Genomic DNA, 17910 nt, shown 5'->3' with positions numbered 1-17910 from the left:
AGTCCTCCCTCCTAGACTGCTCCCTGCCCCACTTCCACACCATTCTTTGGGAGGGTCCTGCACTGAGGCAGCAGCAGATCCTCCAGGGACATTTGAGGAAGTGAGGCTGGAGTCCACTGGAGGTCCCAGACATCACACCCTCTGCCTCTCGGGCTCTGGCTGTTCCCTCTATATCTGCCCCCACTCCTCTCCACATATGTCTGTCTTTGGTCTCTGCATCTCTGTCTTCTCTACCTCTGAACCCCTGCCTGCCTCCTTGTTTGTGTCTCTCCATCTACACAGCCTTTCATTTGGTCCCCCTCTGTTTCCATCTGTCTCTCTGCTCTCTAGCTCTCTCCCTGTCTGACCCACTGGGACATGCTTTTAACAGGTGCACAGATACTGTGCGGGTCCCCCCACCCTGTGATCTGTGCCCCTCTCCCACAGCTCTGAGCGATTTCTTGAGCTTCAAAAGGCACATTAATTACTCTAATGAGGTCAGGAGAGACCCTGCATCTGCCCTCTGGAGCCGAGAACACCCTCCAGCCTGGCTGCCTCCTGCTCACCCCAGTGGAGAGGGGAAGGGTGCCCCTTGCTTCCAGGCCCCTGTGCCTCAGCACCTGTCAGCCTCACTGCATCCCCCTGCATTAGTGTGAAGTAATTGGCAGCCCCCTCCAAGGTTAATGCAATATTAGCAGGAAGTTCTCAGTGGCTAAAAGCCGGGAGAAGGGCTTGTCAGCATGAGATGAAAGGCCTGGATCCTGGCAGTTTGAGGGCCGCTGTGTATGGGCATGCATGTGAGGACGGGAAGGGCTTCCAGCACCTTCCTCTACCTCTTACACACATAGACACAGGACACATACAGCATGTGACCCAGACTATCACACATTAGGTATCGACACAGGACACACATGGGCACATACTGCCTGCAACAGAGCTAGGGCCTGTGCCAGATCGGGGTGCACAACACATAGCCCAGCACCCTCGTGGCCCTCCCACCACCTCTCCCCCCTCCACATGCCTACTGGACATGCAGCAAACCTGTCCCCTTAGCTGTGGGCAGGTTGGGGTTTCCCGCTCCTGGGTGACCACTGTGTGGCTTCTCTCTCTTGGGAAACAGGGACAGGTGGGAGCTGGATGCCTCTGGCTCATTAAAACGGCATCTGTGGCCGGCTGCCTCAGGCCAGCAGTGGGTGGTAGTCATGTTGTCTTCCAGGAACTGGTGTGTGTGTGTGTGTGTGTGTGTTTATTGGTTTTTAGAGAGGAAGAGGGAGAGAAACAGCTATCAGTTGCCTTCAGTATACCGGGTCCGAGCATAAAACCTGTGCTCTGACTAGGAATCAAACCAGCGTTTTTTTGTCCATGGGACGACGCCCAGCCACCTGAGCCACGTTGGCCAAGGCAGGAGTGGGGGTTCTGCTGGCTCTGATGTGGGCTCCCTGGGACCTGGCCCCCGCAGCCAGCAGGGCTGCATTCCTCTCACCCAGGGTCATCAGTTGAGGCAGCTGTGCCCTCCTGGGGTTCGCAGCATCCCAGTTCTGATTTCCCTTCCTCTCTGGTGGTTCAGTGCCCCTCATCCTCCCTGGAGGAGTATGAGCTGCCCTCCACCCCATGATGTCCTAGTCCTGGGCCAGGGTGGCTGTGCAGGTGCACCCAGATCTGTGCTACCCAGCACAGTAGCCACATGTGGCTGTTTACAGTCAGAGTAAGAAATTAAACGCCCTGCTTCTCGTCATACTGGCCACATTCCATGTGCCTAGTAGCTGTGGGGAGCTGGGGCCACTTTTATGGGACAGTGAAGATCTGGAACGTTTCTGCCCTCAAGAGAAGTCTAGCCCCAGACTGGTAGGTTATCACCATGGAGGCTGTGTCTCTGTTCAGGCCTAGGGCTGGGAGTGTGGGAGGGAAGGAGGGAACTAGAGGGGTGTGGGGCCGGTTCAGCCACTGGCCTTGGCAGTTGCAGGAATCTTAGGTCCTCCCTGAGATTTCAAGGGCCTGGCTGGACACGAGGGTAGGAAGTGTAATTTTTAATCAGCAAGAGAAGGGATACATTTTTATTTTCAGTGACAGAAGCCACAGCCTGTGGGAATTCTTCACCCCAAGTGCTGGCTGGGCTGGTGCAGAAGCCCTTGCCTGCTCTGACCAGGGTCAGTGGAGCTCCCTGCCTACTGAGGCCACCATTCCTCTCTCCCAGAAATCTACCCGACTGAGCCGGGGCATCTGAAAACCACTGGAGCCGGAGCAGGCTGCAGATTTGGTCCAATTTATACTGTCAGAGAATTTTCCCCTGCGTGTTTTTAGCCTTCTTCACAGTGCTATGGCCTGTGAAGGCTGAGGGATGCTGGACACTGATCCCTACCCTGGGGACTTGTTCAGTGGACCACGTGGCAGATGACGGGTAATAGGTACTGGGTGGTGGGCGAAGGGTCAGTGGGTGCTGGACTTGGGTAAGTGGGTGGTGAGTGATGGGTAAGGGGTCAATGAGCAGTGGGTGCTGAGCATAGGCTAAGTGCCAGGTCTGCGTCCTTCCCTGAGTCTGAGTCATACCCTGGAGCCCAAGAATGCAGCCCCAGTTGGTTGTCTCCAGACTGAGCCTGAAGTCCAACTCTTAACTTCAGAGGAAGCTTACACCAGAATGACCTCTGATCCCAGCTGATCCCCTTGGCTGATGAGGATGGAGACTGAGACAGCCCCCAGCCCTGGGAGGGGACAGGGCCTCTTGGGTGCCTGTAGCTGGTTCCAGCTGAGCCGGGGTCTGCGTGAACAGCTGGGCAGCTTTCCTGCACCTCCACTCTTGCCTTGCCTGGGGCCAGGCCTTGGAGCTGCCCAGCCCTCCCCTCTCTGGACCCCTCCCGGCGCAGAGAGATTGAATGGGGGACACTTGTCTTCTGCTCCAGCTCTGACCTTGAGAGAGAGAAGAACAGAAGAAAAGAAAGCTTAGCTCAAATCTGCTCTGAGGAGGCCCCTGCGTGCTAATGAGCTGACCCAACGCTGGCCTTTTGGAGTAGGTCCCTCTGCCATTGGTGTCCTGCCTGATCCCCTGTGCAGGTCCAGTGCTGCAGGGTTTGGTAGCCCCCACCCTACCTGTGAGGTCCCATAAAGTAGGAGGATTCTCCAATGGCCGAGGAAACTTCTGGAAAGGACCCCTCTGCCAGACAGGATGCTGGGCTGGGCCAGGCATGCTGGCACTTTGGATACATGGCAGCACTTTCTGTGCTTGGGCCAACTTCTAGTCTCTGCTTGGGATACTAGGTCTCTGCTTAGAAACTGGCTGCCCCTCTGCTTCCCAAAGAACCAGCCAGCCAGCTGGGCTGAGCCCTTGCTCCAGGGATGTCCGGAGAGTCTGTCTGACGGCCCAGGGCACCACCTGTAGACAGGTCCTGGGCCTCCTGGGTTGCCCCAACTACCACTTTCTTCCTCAGAGTCATCGGGCCAGCCCTGGCATGGGCATCTGCAGTCAGGTCTGAGGACAGGACCCAAAAGCCAGAAGAGACTGAGCCCTAGGGAGAGGACAGAGGACTGGAGATCTTATCCTGTGGGAGGTGGAGGCCCAGGGTCAGATGAGCCTTGAAGGAGAACAGAATTTCAATAAAGAAGGATAGGTACTCCACATACAGCCAGGCAAAGGCTGGGAAGTGGCTGGCAGAGAAATGGGGCCAGGGAGAAGCTTAGGGGGCAACACAGTGTGGCTGGGATGGGTCTTGTTCGAAGGTTAGTTTGTCCATCTTTTGCCTCTTATGGTCCCTGGGAGGAGCTTCAGCCATCTTGATGGGAACCTTCCAGTTCAAGAGCTCTTGGCTCTGGACCCTGCAGCAGTCCTGGGCGAGGGAGACAAACCAGAGAAGCAAAACCTGGCTGGGAACCACGGGTGTTTAACATTCAGCACTTGGTGACAGCATAACTCCACAAGCTCAGTCTGGTGAGGCCGTGGCATGCATAAGGACAGAACTGTGCCCTAGCCGGTTTTGCTCAGTGGATAGAGCATCAGCCTGTGGACTGTAGGATCACAGGTTCAATTCTGGTCAAGAGCACAAAAGTTGCAGGTTCGATCCCCAGCCTTTCCCACTCTTCCCTTGTCATGTTGACTTACCTGCTGAAGGTGCCAAGATATGGACTCCTGTTACATTTTCTAGGTGAAAAAACGGGTTCAAAGAGGTGTGACTATCCTGTGGGCTCCCAGGGGGCCAGTAATGGACTTTGGTTAGCCCAACTGCAAAAGTCTCCACCAGGTGCCTTAGCTGGTTTGGCTCAATGGATAGATCTGCCTGCAGACTGCAGGGTTCAGTTCTGGGCTAGGGCACATGCCTGGGTTGCAGGCTCAATCCCCAGTAGGGGGCGTGTAGGAGATAGCCAATCGATTCTCATCCATGTTTCTATCTCTCTGAAGTCAATAAAAATATATCTCCCTTCCTTTCTGGAATCAATAAAAAGTATATTTTTTAAAAAGCCTCCACCAGGTAACTGGAGAGGTGGAGTGGGCTCGGCCTGGTTTTGGGATTTGGGTTTGAAAAATGGGGGTGAGTCATCTCTGTTCCTCCTGCTCCTTGAACTGCCAGGCTCTGCAGATGGGCTTGGTGGCCTGAACGGAGGTGGCAGGAACTCGGGAAACCTCCATCAGGGCTACATGATGATGTTGGGATCTCCGGAGCAGAACCCCGGGGGTCCAAGCGCCCAGACCAAGGACACGGACGGGGGAGGTGTCTGGGAAGCTGGGGCTGGGGGCGCGGTTGAGGCAGGAACCCCCGCCCACCCCCGCGTGGCCTGGGCACGGCAGGAGGGGGCGCCCGCGGCCCTCCCGGCGCTCGGGAGGGACAAAGGCTGGAGCCCCGGCCCCTCCTCGGCGGGTGCGGCGACGGCGGCCCGTGCTCCGAGAGTCCGCGCGGCCGGGCCGGCGCCCGGGGCGATCCCGGCGCCCCGCCCGCCGCCGCCTGACTTCTCGGCGCCCGAGGTCGTGCGCACCCAGGCAGGGGCGGCCAGGGATCTCCAAGCGCCGGCGCCCTCCTCCCGCCCGCCAGCTCGGTGGCGGCGGCGGCGGCAGAGGAGGCGGCGGCGGCTGGCAGGCGGCGGCCCGGCGAGCGCGGCGGCCGGACCCGGGCCATGGCGCCCGCGCAGCGCCCGCTGCTGCCGGTGCTGCTCCTGCTGCTCCTGCCGCCGCCACCGCTGCCCTTAGCGCGCGCGGAGGACGCCTCCCGCGCCAACTCGGACCGCTACGCCGTCTACTGGAACCGCAGCAACCCCAGGTGAGCGCGGTGGGGACGGGGTGCTGGGGACCCCGGATGCCCCCTCCCGGGCCCGGCCTCCCTATCCTGAGCTTGAGTGTCCCCCAAGCTCGCTGCTTCTGGTGTGGGAGGGGATGCCCGGTCCCCAGGGAGCCCCCCAGGAGTCCCGGCAGCCCCGGAGTTTGGGGTACTCGTGCTACTCATGCATTCCACTTCGGGGGTGTCCCACTGCCATGCATTCTTGGGGGACTTACACCTGCATGTCCCAGAGCACCTCCGTCCCCGGGAGTTTGGGGATCCCCTCTGGCATCTCAGAAGCTGTTCAGCTTTCTAAGTTCCTTTCCAGACTTGGGGGACTGCATCGTTGAGGCTCTCCAGGGAAGGTAACCCCCTTTCAGAGTTGGTGGGGATCCCTCGGGACCTTGGCACTGAGCTGCACCTGGAGATGGGGGACCTTGGCCCCCTGGGTCCACAGGTACATCCCGCCAGCAAGTCCCCAGAGTAACTTGAAGAAGTTGGAATGGACTTTCCTACTGACCCAGGTCCATCTGCACTCCAGGGGCTTCAGGCCCAAACTTTGTAGGTCAGGGGAGACAGGTACCTAGAAAGCTGGGGATCAGTCCCAGGAGTCTTGATTGGTAATACCCTCGCCAGTCCTTCTAGTGTTTGATGGGAGAAACTGAGGGGCAAAGGGGATGAGCAGCTGGCTCAAGGTCATGGCAAGGGAGCAGAGCTGGGGCAGGGACCCCGGTGGCCTCTTTCCTAGCCTGCCAAGGTGCCAGCACCTGCCTGCCTGCCTGCCTGCCTGCCTGTACAGCCTCCTCAGTGCTGGGTGCTGAGTAGAATTTGGGGGGCAGCAAAATGAGAAAAGTTTGCTGGTGACGGACCACATCCTGGACATCAGCAGAAGCCTCTCTCTGGGCTGTCCCTGCGTCCTGAAGGCTGGAGTAGTCTAGGAGTCCGATGGGAGACAGGGCTCCAAGGTCCATGCCTTTATTATCAGCTCCAGCACTCTGGGCGTTCCCACGGTGGCAGGGCTGTCCATGGGGCGGGGGCCAGCCTCCCAGCTCCCTGCCCCTCTGCCACTGATCACTTCCTCTTCATTTCCAGTTCCTGGAAATGTGCCTTCCTAAGCCTGCCGTCCCCCACCGTTCCCTGCTGTCCTCGTCTTTGGGCCGAAAGTGGCATAAAGGGCAGTCTTTGAGGCGGGCTGTGGGACAAGGTGGCCAGTGTCCGCCGTGGGGGCAGGGAGTACGCCCGGACACTCCCCTCGGTTGCCCAGCTGCAGGGTCGGACCCTGGGACCCAGGATAGAGACCCCGTGCCAAGGAGGGCCGGCCAGGCCACCTCGGGCCCCTTCCCCTCACCACTAGCCTCGCTGGTCACGTGGGTTTGATTAAGGCAATTCCCTGAAGTTGGCTGAGCAGGGAGCCCAGCGGGCAGTGCTTCTCAGCCCAAGGTTTTGGTTTCAGCTCCAAAATCCCTGTCCCTGTCATGGCCTGTCCTTTGTTCTAGGAGGAGCTGCAAACAAACCAGGACGAACAGGGGTGACCTGGGGCAGAGGGGGGTCATTGGGGCAGCCCTCTGCCCATTCTGCCACAGGGCTGTGCTGCTGGCAGGGTCCTGCCAGGGAAAGGAGGTCCCCGGTCCTGGCTCTGCTACCACTTGGCCACTGCTATTGCTGACCTAGCAGCCCCGCTCTGAGGATGGCCTTGCTTGTCTGGGGCGGACCCTGGCCGGCACGCCTTTCTCACTTCCCTCTCATCCTCCTGCCTGGGTCCCATGGAGAAGTGACCCCCCTGACAGCTTGTGACGGGGGTGGGGGTTGGATGGGTCCAGATCGGGACTCTATTCATTGCTAAAATTGTGGGCTCTTCCAAAGGGGACCTTGGTGCCTGGGGACCCTTGGGAGGTTTAGTGCCCAGTAACAGGGTATCTCAGAAGGAGGGCTGGTGCTGGGCCTCAGGGTCTGAGGGCACCCAGAACTTTCCCTGGGGCACCCAGTCCAGGGACCACAGCCTGGGGAGAGGCACAGGGTCGGAGAGCAGGCCTGAAGAGTGAGGCAGTTCCAGGAAGAGATGAGAGACGGGCCTGGTAGGAAGAGCCAAGGATGGGGTCAATCAGAGAGACTGGTGGCTGTGGCAGGCTGAGGAGGCAGAAGCGAGAGGAGGGGGTGGGTCCCTGAGCCTGAAAGAGGCACACACAGAAGGCCCTGGGAGGGAGGGGACAGAGCGAGGGCCGGGCAGCTTGAGGCGGGGCCAGGCAGGCAGAGAGAGAGGAGCCTGAGCGGGGGCCAGGTGGAGATGGCCGGCAGCGGTGGCATTGCGGTGAGGCCAGCCACCCTCGCACGGCGGGGCCTGGTGCCTGCGCTGAGGTGGTACGTGTGGAGCTGTTTGCCGGGTTATGTTCTCCTGTGCAGATCGTTTCCTTCGGCTGCAGACATCGTAGGACAGGGAGCCTCGCACCTACCTCCACTGCTGTCGCCAACCCAGCCACCCTCCCCTGGCACCCCCACCAGCTGCTGTCCATTGCTGGTGTCTCTGAGCCTGTTCCTCGCTGGGCTGGGCCAGGGTCCTGGGCCAGCTGCCCTCACCTGGCCTGGCCATGGGCCGAGTGTGGGACTACGTGTACATTTGTGCACATGGGGGTGGGGGGTGCAGGATGTGTTTGTATGTGTTGAGGCGTGTTCTTGTTCCTGACATACAGGGAGTCCTAGGGACCCTGGGGGGGCATGTCTGTGTGGCAGAGTGATACGTGTGCCTATCTATGTATGGTGGCCCTGGCTTGTTTGCACATGTGTCTATGTGCTTATGCCTGGAATGCACACGTGTGGAGGGTGTGACACACATTTGCAGGAGTGTGTCTGGAATGTGTGTGGTGTCTGGGGGTACATATGCCTATCTGCACATGCATATTTGTGCATGGGGAGAATGTGTGTGTTTGTGCGTGGTGTACACATGTGTGTCTTTCGTGTGTCTGTTTGTGGAGAGCACATGTGTGTCTGCATGTGCAGTCTGGTTCTGGCTGTCCCAGGGCCTCACTGGTGGTGGCACAGTATGCTTTCCCTGCCTACCCTTCCCTTCCTCTTTGGGCCAGGGGGACCCTGCTGCCCGTGGTGTTAAGCAGCGGTCGCCTGCCTTTTGGACCTCACGGACCCCCGGTGGTCCACGGAGCACCAGTTGGCGACCGCTGGTGTAGAGGGTTCCATTGAGGTTGGCAGCGGGTACCATGCAGGGCGCCTGCCAACCCTCATACTCCCCACTTGACTGGAACACCTCAGCCAGACTAGACCCAGCTGTGCCAACCTTGGTGTGGGGGCTCTGGGCTTAGTGCCTACCCCACCAGGCATCTCGGGCTCTAGCCACCTTCCCCCGGCCTCCAGGTTACCCACAGGGTGGGCAGCGGCCACATTCCTCTCAGATGGCCTGGTGGGAAATGTGGGTTTGGGAGGATGTTCCTGTGGTGCAGGTGTGGGCCTCTATCCCCATCCCATCCCTGCTGGCCTTGCCTGGGCCTCTGGGGGGAGCTGGCCCTGAAGGGGCAAGGCTTTTGCCACATGAGGCTTGGGGGGGTTTGGGGTCTGGGGGCCTGGGGCCAGAAGGTGGGGTTCAGAAGGTGTGGGAGGGCCTGGACTTGGATTTATGGATCCTAGAACCCTAGGTGTGATCTCAGGCGGGCAGCTTGGCTGCTCTGAACCTGTGTCTCTTCCATGAAGTGGGGGCTGGCAGGCTATGCCCCTCAGCAGATGGCAGTAGGAGTCTTTTTTTTAAACATATATTTTTATTGATTTCAGAGAGGAAGGGAGAGGGCGAGAGAGATAGAAACATCATTGATGAGAATCATTGACCGGCTGCCTTCTGCATGCCCCATACTGGGGGTCGAGCCTGCAACCCAGGCATGCGCCCTTGACCGGAATCAAACCTGGGACCCTTCAGTCTGCAGGCCGACACTCTCTCCACTGAGCCAAACTAGCTAGGACATGCAGTAGGAGTCTTAAGGGGCACAGAGAGGAGAAACCGAGGCAGTCCCTGTGGGCAAGAGGAGGAGCCTGCCGGCCCCCAAATCCACAATGACGGTGATGTTCCAGGAATAGGTGACATGGCCAGCATGCCCCACCAGGTGGGAGTGACTCAAAACTGCTCCATTCAGCCCCCTGGCTCTGCTGTCCCCACCATGCTGCTCCCATCCTACATGGATGTGTGTGTGAGCACAAATCACACTGAACGTGGTGGCCTGTCCCCGCACCCACCGGGTATTGTAAGCACTTGGTCTCCCATGCCTCAGTCTCCTTGTCAACCCAAGGATGTTGGCTTCCAAGGGCTTAATTCACTGCACGGGTCAAGTTGCCCCCTCACCCAGCCCACACCCCAGCCATGCAGCTCCCTAACCCACCCTCCGGGGCTCCATTTCACAGACCCTGAGTAAGGGAGTCATCCAAGGCCACGGGGAAGCCGGGCCCAACTGGGCGTCACCCCTCTCCAAGAGGCAACCGGGTCTGGGCTGGCGAGGAGTGTCAGGGACACTGCGTGCATTCTGGGGAAGACAGGCCTGTACACCTGGGCCATGTCTTACTGAGCCTGAGGCCCCGAGCTAGAGCGGATTCTGCGTCTCCTCCCCACCTATTGTGCTCACCCTGCACTCAATGTATCCCCTGTTTCCAACCCTGCATTACTTAGGGCCCTCATTTCCCCCGGGGATCCCTCCCAGCTACCACATCCTGGTGGCCAGGTCTCAGGTGGAGATATGTCTTTTTGGCCCCTGGAAACCTAAGGGTGGGCGCTGAGGCCTTAGGGAGCTCGCTGGGAGCAGCAGGCAGGGACAAGTGGACTCTGCCCCACTCGGGTGCCAGGTGGGCGCCCAGGGCCCAGGCGTGCTACCCCCCTCACCAGTGCCTCGGTTTCCAGTCTGGGAAGTGCCCTCACCATTTGGGGTGAGATCCTTAATTAGTTGCTTTGCGATTAGCTCCCAATGACTTGACAATTGCCCAACTGGAGCTAAGTAGCAGCTTGCCAGGTGGTTGCAGAGAGGGGGCAGTTGGCAAGGTTGGGGTGGCCATGAAGGGCTGGACAGGGAGCCCTGATGGGTGAAGGACCACCCAGGGCTGGGAGGGCTGCCTGGAGGAGCAGAGATTGGCAGGGTGATCTAGATAGAGGCAAAGGTGTGGCTGGTGAGGGAGGGGGTGGGGAAGGGAGCAGGAGGTCTGAAAGGCTGGGGAACCCTCTGCCTGGGAAAGATCCCAACTCAGTCGCTGACTCCTTGGTGAGCATTCTCCTCTATCTGCTGCAACCACAGAGTATTGTCATATCAAGCGAAGGCCCCAGTGGAGGAAATGAAAGCTTTGTATTGCAGGAATCAGGCACCAGGCTCAGTCTGGGGACTGGGCCTCTCTAACACAGAGGCAGGGCGAGGCGCCAAAACCGGTTTGGCTCATTGGATAGAGCATCAGTCTGCAGACTGAAAGGTCCCGGGTTTGATTTTGGTCAAGGGCATGTACATTGGTTGCGGGCACATCCCCGGTAGGGGGCGTGCAAGAGGCAGCTGGTCGATGTTTCTCATCGATGTTTCTAGCTCTCTATCCCTCTCCCTTCCTCTCTGTAAAAAAAAAAAAAAAAAAAAAAATCAATAAAATATATTTAAAAAAAACACACCCAAACAAACAGGGTGAGGCGCCTGCCCTTGGCTTGCTAGCCAACTTGGAACTGGGATGCCAATGCAGCAAGGCACTCACTTATATTTTATTTATTTTTTTATTTTGTTTTGTTTTGTTTTTTTGTGTAAATCCTCAGTTGCGGATATTTTCCCCATTGATTTTTAGAGAGAATGGACGGGAGCAGGAGAATTAGAGAGAAGCATGGATGTGAGACACATCGACTGGCTGCCTCCTAAACTTGCCCCACACACGCCCCAACTGGTACCAGGGATGGAGCCTGCAACTGAGGTATGTGCCCTGGACCGGAATGAAAACCACAATCTTTTAGTCCAAGGGCCATTGCTCTATGTAGGGGTGTCGAACTCAATCAGAGAAGGGGCCAAAATCTAAAATCCAGCCTAAATCGCGGGCCGAATGGTTTACTGAACAGTCATAAACTGTCATTGTGATGGAAACGCAGCGGAGTGCAGTGATGACAGCGAGGTGTGGGCCACATTGCAAGGCCTGGCGGGACGGATTTGGCCCGCGGGCCTTGTGTTTGACACATGTGCTCTAACACATTGAATCCTGGGCCTTTGTTTGACCAACAAATACGTATTAAGCACCAAATATGTATGAGGTCTGTGTGGGTCACCAGGAAGGAGCGGAAAAGGAGGCCAACCCTCATTGTCCAGAAGGCAGACAGTGGGCTGTGTAGAAGTAAAACTGATGACATTGTAATGAGATACATGATAAGGTTGGGGAGGCAGGGAGAAGCATTCCAGGCTGAGGGACGAGTGTGTGCAAGGGCCCTGGGGCGGGAACAGGAGCAGCCGCGAGGCTGGTGCGGCTGGGAGGCAGGCAGAGGGTGACAAGGGGACTTGTGGGCCTGGGAGGACAGTTTATCTGAGCAGTGGAGAGAGTTTTTGAGCCATTGGCTCACAGAGTCTTACTGACATTCAGAAAAGAGCCCTGGATTTTGGGAGACACGGAGACCAGCTGACCTGGTGGGGTGCAGATATCTGGCTTCTGGGTCTCTAATGCTTTTCAGAAGGTGAGGAGAGAATGATGGGGAGAGGGGTGTCAGACGAAATGGACGCAGAGGTGGAGGGGGAAGAGAGGGTCACTGTGGCTCCACTTTCCCAAATCCATTGTGGTCTCAAGAAAGCCCGACAGAGCCCAAACCAGTTTGGCTCAGTGGATAGAGTGTTGGTCTGTGGACTCAAGGGTCCCAGGTTCGATTCTAGTCAAGGGCATGTACATTGGCTGCGGCACATCCCTAGTAGGGGGTTTGCAGGAGGCAGCTGGTCGATGTCTCTCTCTCATCGATATTTCTGGCTCTCTATCTCTCTCCCTTCCTCTCTGTGAAAAATCAATAAAATACATTTTTAAAAGAAAGAAAGCTCTGCAGAGAGCCAGGCTCTCCTTCAGGCTATGTGTGCATCCCTGGGCACTGTGCCAGGGACAGGAAGGGAAACTGAGGCCCAGAGGAGTTTGGGGCCCTGCCAGCCTGGCACCCCCTCCTACTTCCTCCATGTGGTCTCCCCTACAGGGCTCTGCATAGGTTCTAGCCAGCCCCCAAGTGGGTGCTTGGCTGCTGCTGCCATCGATTGGCAGATCAATGGGGCTTTCAATGGGGCCAGGAGGGAGTGAAAATGACTTTTCAAAAAGCCTAGAGCAGCTTCTGCATCAATCAAGCCCAGGGGGCTGAAGGACAGACAAAGCCTGGACAGCCTTGGGGCAGCCTGAGGGGATGGGCAGAGGCCAAGGCTGACCCTGGCCTTAGCCTGGCCCAGGTCCCAGCTGACCCTGCCTCAGCCTGACCCTTGGTCCCAGCCTGATCCCACTTCCTGAGGCTAGCTGCCAGACACATTTATTCCACAAAAACCTTCCCACCTCTGTGGAGCTGGAGTGAATTCTTGATCCCTGAACAAACCCAATAGAATGGGGAAGAGGCTGGGGGAAAATCTGCTCCTTCCCGTTCCCAGAAACTCTGTGAGCCCGGAAATCACTGCTGTAGTGATGGGTGGGGAAGCTGAGGCACCAGTGAGCAGGGTCTTCTGCCTGCCTCATTCCCGCTTCCGGGGGGTCCTGCCCTGCCTGGTGCAACATCGCAGGGCGCCAGCCCCTACCATCTGATCATCCCGCTGCCCCCTCAGGTGCCAGCTGTGCCAGTTAGCGCTCCTGGCATGGGGCCACATAGAGCTCCCTCCGGGCTGGGCTGCTAGCGGGTCCGTACAGAGATGGCGGGGGGGGGGGGGGGGGGCTGGGGATGCTAGCGGGGTCCATACAGAGATGGCGGGGGGGGGGGGGCCTGGGGCTGCTAGCGGGGTCCATACAGAGATGGGGGGGGCTGGGGATGCTAGCAGGGGCTGGAATCCCAGCAGCTTGCACCCTCCCTGTCCCCCACCCCTGCCAGGCCTTTTCCCTGCCTCCTGTACAGGGAGGACGAAGGCAGGGACAGCCTGAGGGGCCTACACTCCACACAGCCGCTTAGGCTTTTTATGTGCTAATTAGCCCCTCTTGGGAGGCCCCCTGTGGTCCCCTTCTGTCCAGGCTGCGTTCACATGACGGGGACCCTGGGGACCGTGTCTGGAAGATCTAAGAGCTTCTGGTGCTGTAACCCGAGGTGGTGATGGGAGGGGAGCTGCCGGTCTCTGGCTCAGCCGACCTCCATCCTCCCCAGACAAGGCTGGGTCAAGAGGGGCTTCAGCTGCCAGACAGTCTTAAAGGGACCCCCCCGGCAAGGCTGGGGGGCGGAGATGGCATGGGTAGGGGAACCGGTGCAGTGACCAGGAACTTGGGGGGCAGCTGCCTGATCCCCAGGCTCCCGAGCTGGGGTCACACAGGATGGAAGGGGTAGGGCTGGGAGTCGAGTCCAGCACACCTCTGAGCTAGGCCGAGCGAGTGCCCGAGGTGTTCACTCTGCGCCACACCGCCTGCGGGAACGTGAGGCAGAGCTTGCCCAGGGGAGGCCAGGACGCGGGCCTGTGTCCCCAGGCCCCCTCGGGCCTTCCTGGCCGGCGGGTCTGCAGAAGGAAAGCCAAGGAGGCTGCCCCTGATGGGCAGGGATGGGGTTATCTGGAGGAGAGGAGTGTCGAAGTCAAGCCGTAATGTTTCTGGAGAAGGACTTCCTGGTGGGGGAACAGCTTGTGTGAAGCCTGTTTGCCAAGAGGGGCCCAGATGTTGGGCCTGCGGGGTGGGGGTGGTGTGTGTGTGTGTGTGTGTGTGTGTGTGTGTGTGTGTGTGTGTAGGCCCTTCCGAATCCCTGGGTACGTGCTCCTGTGCATGTTACCCTGCAAGCGGTCCCTCCTCCTCAGCTCCAGCCACGTTGAGGCCGCGGGCCCAGGCGCCTGCTAGCTGACCGGTCCGCTGGGCCAGGGACTTGCAGGGTGCGGTGGGTGCCAGGCCGGGGACCGTGGGCTCGCACCCTCGAACATTCCCTACAGCTTCCGCCTAGCGGTCTCCTGAGACCGCCCCGACCGCGTGCTGGGCACGCCCCGCGCAGACCTCGCCCCCCACGTTTCCCCCCCCCCCCCGCCCCGCCCCCCCTGCACTGACTGCCCGGCCCCCGCTCCGGGACCTGGTCCCGCCCCGGGCTCACCCCGGCCCCCGCCAGGTTCCACGCGGGCGCGGCGGACGACCGCGGCGGCTACACGGTGGAGGTGAGCATCAACGACTACCTGGACATCTACTGCCCGCACTACGGGGCGCCGCTGCCGCCGGCCGAGCGCATGGAGCACTACGTGCTGTACATGGTCAACGGCGAGGGCCACGCCTCCTGCGACCACCGGCAGCGCGGCTTCAAGCGCTGGGAGTGCAACCGGCCCGCCGCGCCCGGGGGGCCGCTCAAGTTCTCCGAGAAGTTCCAGCTCTTCACGCCCTTCTCGCTGGGCTTCGAGTTCCGCCCGGGCCACGAGTATTACTACATCTGTGAGTGGGCGGGGCCGGCGAGGGGCGGGGCCGGGGCGGGGCGAAACAGGAGGGGCGGGGCCTGGTGGGAGGCCAGGGCCTGGTTTCCGCCCCGTCTCCTTGGCCCGCGCTGGCCTCTGTCCTGGGGTGAGGGGTCAGCCTCTTGGATGGTCTCGTTATCCTTCCAGCAAGTCCTGGAGGCCCACTGTCAGGGTCCCCATTTTGCAGATTGGTAAACTGAGGCCCAGAGCGCGGTGGAGACTATATATACATCAGCCACTGGGCCTCTGTTCTGGGGGAGCCGGTGACCCCCACCATCAGTCTGTCCCACACTGAGACCCAGGCTGCCAAAGCCCTGAGGGGGTACACTGAAGCATACCGAGCCTATGGGAGAGTGGAGCTTGGCCAAAGCCAGGGGGGACAGCAGAGCTTGTCCTGGCCCTGCCCTGGCACTCCCTCCGACCCCTGCTGCGGGAAGGGACCCAGCTCCTCAACATTCCGGCTCCTGCCGTGTCAAACTAAACTTCACGAGGCCTTTCCGCCTTTCCTGCTCTGTTTGGGCTTTTCCCTTTTATTTCAGGGAAGAAAGAGGTGGAGGCAGGGGGAAGAAGGTGTTTAAATTAAAAATTACATTTTCTTTCTGAGATGGGAGTTTCATAAAGACAATCATTGTAATTATTTGCCCTGTCTCTGTGACAAATGTTATTCTTATTATCTGCTCTTTATCTTCGTCTCCCAGAGTATCTTCATCTCCTACAGTGCTAGGAGGTCTTGTTCTGGGGGTTGGGGCAGAGGTGGCAGCCAAAGGCAAGAGGACAGTCTGAGAGGACGGGGGGTGGGACACGGCTTGCCCACAGCGATTTACATGTGTGCTCCCCGCCAGCCCCGCCTTCTGATTCGTGGCTGAGCTGTGGCACCACCCCTTCCCCGCACCAGGGCCCTCGTGTTGGCCGGGGAGCAGGGAGCAGTGCTGGTGGCTCTTTAGGCGTGAGACCCAGTGTGTTTCCACTTCCATGTGACCTACGGAGTGTGGGTTCCAGGAGAAGTGGAATCAGATTCCCTCCCAGGGTAACTGGCTTCTACCGTCTCCCACATGGAAATAATCATCTCCGAAGTATCTACTGTGTGCCAGCTGAAGCCCAGATAAGGGGTGATTTGTTAACAGTAACCCAGAGAGCAGGGATTTGCTCCCATGTTAATCATTTGGTTTTACTGAGTTTAGGCTGATCAGTTGGAAACAAACGTTTTATCTGTCACCTTTGAACCTTGCTCTGCACATGATGGAGCTAGACACAGACACTCCAGTTCCTGAGGCTAGAGTGCAGCAAAGTGGGGGTCAGGGGACATATGTAGGAGGGCTTTGGGGAAATAAGGGGGGCACTGTGTCTGGGGCTTTGATGTATGATTAGGAGTTTTATGGGTAGATCCCCCACCTGGGGTCAAGGATGGGGTACCAGCTTGGGGAAAGGGGTTACAGTGCTAGGAGGTCTTGGCCACCAGACCCCCCTGCCCCACTAACTCACAACCCATTTCTTCTAGCTGCCACACCACCCAATGCTGTTGACCGGCCCTGCCTTCGGCTAAAGGTTTATGTGCGGCCAACCAGTAAGTACTCAGGGAGTTGGGCAGAGTCCAGGACACCCTTGGGTCCTCATTGAGAATCCACTGAGTGGTCAGTAGAGTCAGGGGATGATCACAACACAGCCCGGAAGTCCCACAACCTTAGCAAGGGCGGGCTCATCCTTGGGCCTCCATTTCGCCATCTGCAAATGAGGACATTTCAGACCTTCAAGAGTGAAGGTTGAAGCCCATTGCTGAGCACCTCACTGAGGCCATAACCCCCAGGCGTGGGCATCAGGGAAGTTTCCTGAGATGAACCAAAGGGCCTGTGTTCCGAGCTCTTGAAACACCATGGCCACACCCAGAGGCAAGGGGACCCCCGGCAGCTTCCGCCCCAGTGCCAGGGCTGGGACGTTTAATGGTCAGGCCTGGATAAGCCCTAGGAAGCAGATGGAGGGGGGGCCGCGGAGAGAGGGCTCTGGGCCGCTGCTGACTGTTCTGTCTCCTTCTCCCCCAGACGAGACCCTGTATGAGGCCCCCGAGCCCATCTTCACCAGCAACAATTCGTGCAGCGGCCCGGGCAGCTGCCCGCTCGTCCTCAGCGCTGTCCCGGTCCTCTGGACCCTCCTGGGCTCCTAGTTCTGGCCCACACGATGCCGGCCCCAACTGGACGACCGAATCCAAGACCAAATAGAGGCGCCTGGCTCTCTCGCCTGGTGCCGCCCCCACCTGCAGGGGGTTGTCTGCCTGCTCCAGAACCAGCCCCAGTGCCAGGGGACAGCCAACAGCCCCTGAGGCCCGAGGGGCCAGCCCGTCTCATCAGGGACACTGGAGAACCTGAGAAACTTATCCGTGATGTTGGTTTTTTGTTTGTTTGCTTATTTTTCATGGTTGGATCAGAAAGGCTTGAATTTTTAATTTAATTTATTCCTTGCTGTCGCCAGGGACTTTGAAAGGAAACACATTGGTTTTGGGGGTGGGTGCTTGGCTCCCTGGGGGATGGGAATGGGTAACCCCTCGTCTGGGGGCTCCATTTGTTGGGTCCTGGCTGGAGACCATTGCAGACCCCCCCGCCCCCAGGTGCTCCAGGAGAGGCCAGTAGGAGGCAGAGGGTAAAGGTGAGACCCCTGGATTCTGGCCTAGACTCTGAACCCACCTCAGATTCTCGTCCCCTCCTCATGCCTGGGATTGTCTCCCAGAGCAGAAACCCACGGAGGCCCCTGGAGTCCCAGCCACTCCGAATCCCAGCTCCCCGCTGTGTCCCGCAGCCTCTCGTGGTCGCCCCCGAGCCCAAGAAGACCTTACGTTTCTGTAAATAGAGCCAGGAAGTGTGCACTGTGGCTTATTCTCACTGTGTTCCTGAGGACGAACTGGACAGTTTTTCTTTTCCCCTCCCTCACATCGTCAGGAGGATCTCTTATTTTGGCGGGGGGGTGGGTGGACTTTGTAGAGTAGAAGCCACACTTTGCAATAAGCTTGTTGTCTGTCAGAGCCCCCTTCCTGTCCTCTGGGATTAACAACGTTTATAAGAAAAAAAAGAAACAGGACACAACAAAACACAGGCGTGGACCTGCAACAAGAACCCCTCTCCCAAAGACACTTGAATGAAGCA

At 58.7% G+C, this 17910-nt stretch overlaps 1 protein-coding gene across 1 annotated transcript in view; it reads left to right on the top strand.

Annotated features, from left to right (window-relative positions):
• Window positions 1-5067: 5067 nt before the first annotated feature.
• EFNA2 (ephrin A2) overlaps window positions 5068-17910 on the top strand; it is a 13071-nt gene continuing 228 nt past the window's right edge. Inside the window, exons 1-4 of the mRNA XM_036425184.2 lie at window positions 5068-5219; window positions 14446-14759; window positions 16278-16343; window positions 16816-17910. The exon at window positions 16816-17910 is cut by the window's right edge and continues 228 nt beyond it. Of these exons, the coding sequence (XP_036281077.1) occupies window positions 5077-5219; window positions 14446-14759; window positions 16278-16343; window positions 16816-16937 (645 nt within the window). The 5' untranslated portion in view covers window positions 5068-5076 and the 3' untranslated portion in view covers window positions 16938-17910. The remainder of the gene's footprint in view (window positions 5220-14445; window positions 14760-16277; window positions 16344-16815) is intronic.

Source organism: Pipistrellus kuhlii, unplaced genomic scaffold (genome assembly GCF_014108245.1).
Source record: "Pipistrellus kuhlii isolate mPipKuh1 unplaced genomic scaffold, mPipKuh1.p scaffold_m20_p_8, whole genome shotgun sequence".
In the NCBI taxonomy this organism is placed as follows: domain Eukaryota; kingdom Metazoa; phylum Chordata; class Mammalia; order Chiroptera; family Vespertilionidae; genus Pipistrellus; species Pipistrellus kuhlii.
Note: the sequence above shows the minus strand (reverse complement) of the source record. Positions and strands in the feature narration are given on the sequence as shown.